The 4,546-nt window shown below is 33.1% G+C and overlaps 1 protein-coding gene across 1 annotated transcript; it reads left to right on the top strand.

Annotated features, from left to right (window-relative positions):
* Positions 1-2,131: 2,131 nt before the first annotated feature.
* LOC133700338 (methanol O-anthraniloyltransferase-like) lies at positions 2,132-3,783 on the top strand. The gene is made up of 2 exons (XM_062123836.1): positions 2,132-2,603; positions 2,705-3,783. The coding sequence occupies exons 1-2, from the start codon at positions 2,154-2,156 to the stop codon at positions 3,617-3,619; spliced, it is 1,365 nt and encodes a 454-aa protein (XP_061979820.1). The 5' UTR covers positions 2,132-2,153; the 3' UTR covers positions 3,620-3,783.
* The last annotated feature ends 763 nt before the right edge of the window (positions 3,784-4,546 follow it).

Below are 4,546 nucleotides of genomic sequence, written 5' to 3'. Positions count from 1 at the left end.
CAGTGCTTCCCCACATGATTTAGCCTTATTTGTAATGACTTGTAATTGTAATTCAAAAACAACTCAATATTAAAAAAATAAAACTGAAAAAGATAATTTGAAAAAAATTATAACAAAAAAAACTATGCGGAGAGACACTGTAGCAATCCACAATGTTTTATGAGCAAAGCTATAATACTTTCCCTACATGATTAAGCTTTATTACAAAGTTAAATTTTAATCAACTCAATATTTTAAAAAATAAAATCGACGAAAATGATTTTGAAAAAAAATATTACAAAAAAGGAAAACAAAAGAAACTGGAAAAAAACTATGTGAAGAAAAATTGTATCAATCCATAGTGTTTTTTGAGGAAAAACTTGTATTTACTTGTAATTACAATTCTTAACCAGCTTAATATTTAAAAAATAAAACTGACAAAGATAATTTTAGGAAACAACATAACGAAAACAGAAAAAAACCATGTGGGAAAAAACACTGTAGCAACCAACAGTAATTTTCGAGAAAAGTTAAAGTGCTTTCCTCACATATTGTAACTGTAATTTTTAACCAGCTCAATATTAAAAAATAAAATAAAAAAAAGATAATTTCAGAGAAAACCATAAAAAAAACCATGCGGAGAAACACTGTAGCAATAAACAATGTTTTAAAGAAAAAAATTACAAAACTAAATTCTCAATCAACTTCATATTAAAAAAAAATCAAAAAATATAATTTTGAAAAATAAAGAAATAAAATAGAAAAACTATGTGGAAAAACATTGCAGCAATCCACAGTATTTTCAAGAAAAAAATTATAAAGCAAAAATTTTAACCAGGTCAATATTTAAAAAGTAAAATCAACAAAAATAATTTTGAAAAAAACAGAAGAAAAAATAAATGAAAAAAAGAAAAATTAAGAAAGTTGAAAAAACAAAAGTAATTTTAAAAAAAAAAATTGAAAAAAAATAATAAAAAAAAATCACTATAAATTACTGTTCTAATCTAAAATGAAATGGAGTGATTCCTCCATACACAAGAGTATGTTGTAATAGCAAGGCTTGCGGGAGGTGGGGACAGTTGATTTTTTGAACACCCTTAGTATTCAATCTTTTTTTAGTATTCAACCTTTATTTATTAATAGATGGCCCGCAAGGGGGATCGTGATTCATGACCTCTATTTTATAGCACTGGTACAATTATTGTTGGGAATTCAGCTTTATTCAGGCTCCGACCTTTGCCTCGGAACCACTCGACAAGAACAACAATTATTGTCAGTGTTCATGGAAAACGTGCGATGTGAAGCTATCTCTCGTACTAAACGAAACGACTGGTTTTGTCGGTTCTGGTCGACATTGGATCGGGAAGAGAGATGGGAAAAAAGACAGCACTGCAAGGGCATAGAGTGCAAAGTTTCTCTTGAATTCATACTTCAATTTTTTATTTTTATTTTGAAATTGAATTGCTTGCTTCCTTCTGAATTTTGATGGATCCAATCTTTGCACGCCAAATATTACGGAAATCATTTTGGACCCTAAACGTTTCAATCCATTTCTGTGTACGTGGCCGGTGAGTATTAAAACACCATGATATTCTTGTATGCTTGTTATAAAATAATATAAATTATATATTAAAATTTAATTTAATAGTTTAACTTATTAGGTTAAGGTAATTTTTTATATGATATTAGAGTAGCGGTCACGAGTTCAAATCTTACCATATCTATTTATTTGATAAAAATTAAGCATAAGATAATATGAATCTGTGCAAATTTCAAGCCTAAAAAACTTTCACTTGAGGAGATGTGTTAGAGAATAATATAAATTATATTTTAAGATCTAATCTAACAGTTTAAGAAGAATTAACGATTATTTTTTAAAGTGTTTTTTATTTAAAAATAAATTAAAATAATTTTTTTTTTATTTTTTAAAATTTATTTTCAACATCAATATATTAAAATTATTTAAAAAATAATTTAAAATAAAAAATATTTATTTTCTTCAAAAACACTTTTAAAATATAAAAACTAACAGTATATAAAAAATAAAATTAATACTCACGAGTTTGAGACGTAAAATTAGCATGCATTGCCGAGACTACTATTATATAAGAGCCCCCTAATGCCCTAAGTGATGCATGATCAAATTCATTGCCCTAGGTTACAGTCCATATATCATGGCATCATCCTCGTCGTCTCCACTAAGATTTTCAGTCAAACGTCGTGAGCCACAGCTGATTGTGCCATCAAAACCAACACCTCATGAAATAAAACAACTCTCAGATATAGATGACCAGCAAGGTCTTCGTTTCCATTTGCCTTTTGTAATGTTCTATCGTAGCCATCCTTCCATGAAAAGAGAAGACCCTGTGAAGGTTATCAAAGAGGCATTAGGCAAAGCACTTGTGTTTTACTACCCCTTTGCCGGTAGGATTATAGAAGGGCCTCGTAGCAAACTTCTAGTTGATTGTACCGGCGAAGGGATCTTGTTTGTTGAAGCTGATGCAGGTGTAACGATTGACCAACTAGGTGACAGCATACACCCTCCTTTTTCTTATATTGAAGAATTCCTGCATGATGTTCCTGGATCTTCAGGTATTCTTGGATGCCCGTTGCTGTTGATTCAGGTATTTATAATTAACTTCAAGTTTTATATATGGTTCTAATTACTTCAACTAATTATCTTTACATCTACTCTCTCTTTTTTTTTATTTTTTTGTGTGTGCAGGTGACTCGTTTGGCTTGTGGGGGATTCATCTTTGCAATACGCCTAAACCACACTATGAGTGATTCGCTTGGGTTGTCAAAATTCTTGAACACAGCTGGAGAAGTGGCACTAGGAGCAAGCACACCATCCCTATTGCCCGTGTGGGAAAGAGAGATCTTGAATGCTAGAAACCCACCTCGAGTGACTTGTGTGCACCGTGAGTACGAGCAGCTAACACACACAGAAACCTCCATAGTCATGACTTTGCAGGAGCATGAGAAATATATGGCCCATCGCTCTTTCTTTTTTGGCCCTAGTGAATTGAAATCAATAAGAAAGCACATTCCACCCCACCTTCAAAAATGCTCAAACTTTGAGGTGCTGGCTTCATTTTTATGGAGATCTCGGACAATTGCTCTTCAACTTGACCCCAAGGAGGTTGTTCGTTTATCAGTCATGATCAACGTACGTGGAAAGCAAGGCCTAAAAGTTCCTAGTGGATACTATGGCAATGCTTTTGCTTACCCAACTGCAATTTCAAAGGCTGGACTCTTGTGTCAGAGCCCATTGGGATATGCACTTGAGCTAGTGAGGAGACTGAAGACCCAGATGAATGAAGAATACATTAAATCAGCTGCAGACCTCATGGTGTTAAAAGGGAGACCACATTATACGACAGTTTGGAGCTTCCTTATTGCTGATGCAACTCGTGTTGGACTTGGAGATATTGATTTTGGATGGGGAAAGGCTGTTTACGGGGGTCCAATTGGAGCTCGACCTTGTACTAGCTTCCATGTCAGTGGATTAAAAAATAGTTATGGGGAGGAGGGTATTTTAGTACCTATATTGCTGCCATTGCCAATCATGAATAGATTTCAACAAGAGCTCCTGAGCAATGGCATTGAGTACCCAAGAAAAATCGCACCTAGGCTTTAGAATCCAAAATAGGTGTTAAGAAGAAAATCAAATACTTTCCGTTTGGCTTTCTAAAATGATGTTCTACAGCTTCAACTTTAAAATTAAGATCTTAGTTCTTATTTCATTCTCTTTTGTGATATTGTACTAAAAAGAATGCAAAATGTTATGTTTTTCTCCCTTAATATTTAGTATTCTATACTTATTTGATATCTAAATATACTAATTATTTTTATATTTCAATTTATGATGCAAATGGAGATGTAAATGGCAAAACAAAGTTAATTGGACGATTCTGGACAGTTTTGACACAACTTCGTAATCTAGGTTTTTAAGTCTCACTTGGTGGGACTTAAAAACCCTCTGATGATAAAGTCAGTAACTTTAAATGGGAATGGAGATAAATGAAACAAAGAGTTTTAAATTCCAATAACAAGGGTGTTTTTTCTTGGTATTTTGTGATTAATTCTTTGAGATATATGATCATTTAGAGTAGGAAAAAGTGAATCATTTACCTGGGTGGTTCAGGGGACATTTATAACTCAGCATATGGATCAACCAAAGTATTTGAATCTGACATCTTGCCAGACTCACGATGAATATGCTCATCCATAAACTGAGCCCAATTCATTGTGAGTATGGCAAGATGTCACACTCAATATACTTGGGTTTATCCATAAGCTAAGCTTAAGTCATTGTCGATCTAAACTTATGGTTGATCCTAAATATATTGGATTTGGCCACTTTCTAGAAACATGGTGACTTGGGCTTTACTGAGGGCCGAATCCAAGTATATTGAGTATGACGTCTTACTAGACCCATAATAACTTGGGCTCAGCTCATGGTCAAACTTAAGTATTTTGGGATTGGTGTATTACCATATTCGTAGTGACTTGAGGTCAGCTCATTTCTGAACCCAAGTATATTGAGTGTAACGTCTTACCAGAC

This window comes from Populus nigra, chromosome 8 (genome assembly GCF_951802175.1).
Source record: "Populus nigra chromosome 8, ddPopNigr1.1, whole genome shotgun sequence".
Lineage (NCBI taxonomy): Eukaryota > Viridiplantae > Streptophyta > Magnoliopsida > Malpighiales > Salicaceae > Populus > Populus nigra.
The sequence above is the reverse complement of the archived record's forward strand: the minus strand, read 5'-3'. Positions and strand labels throughout refer to the sequence as shown.

Excerpts from the sequence above, each read along its gene's own strand:
- LOC133700338 (XM_062123836.1), top strand. The coding sequence starts at position 2,154 with ATGGCATCATCCTCGTCGTCTCCACTAAGATTTTCAGTCAAACGTCGT. Across the intron at positions 2,604-2,704 it reads GCCCGTTGCTGTTGATTCAG|GTGACTCGTTTGGCTTGTGG; the intron begins GTATTTATAATT and ends TTGTGTGTGCAG.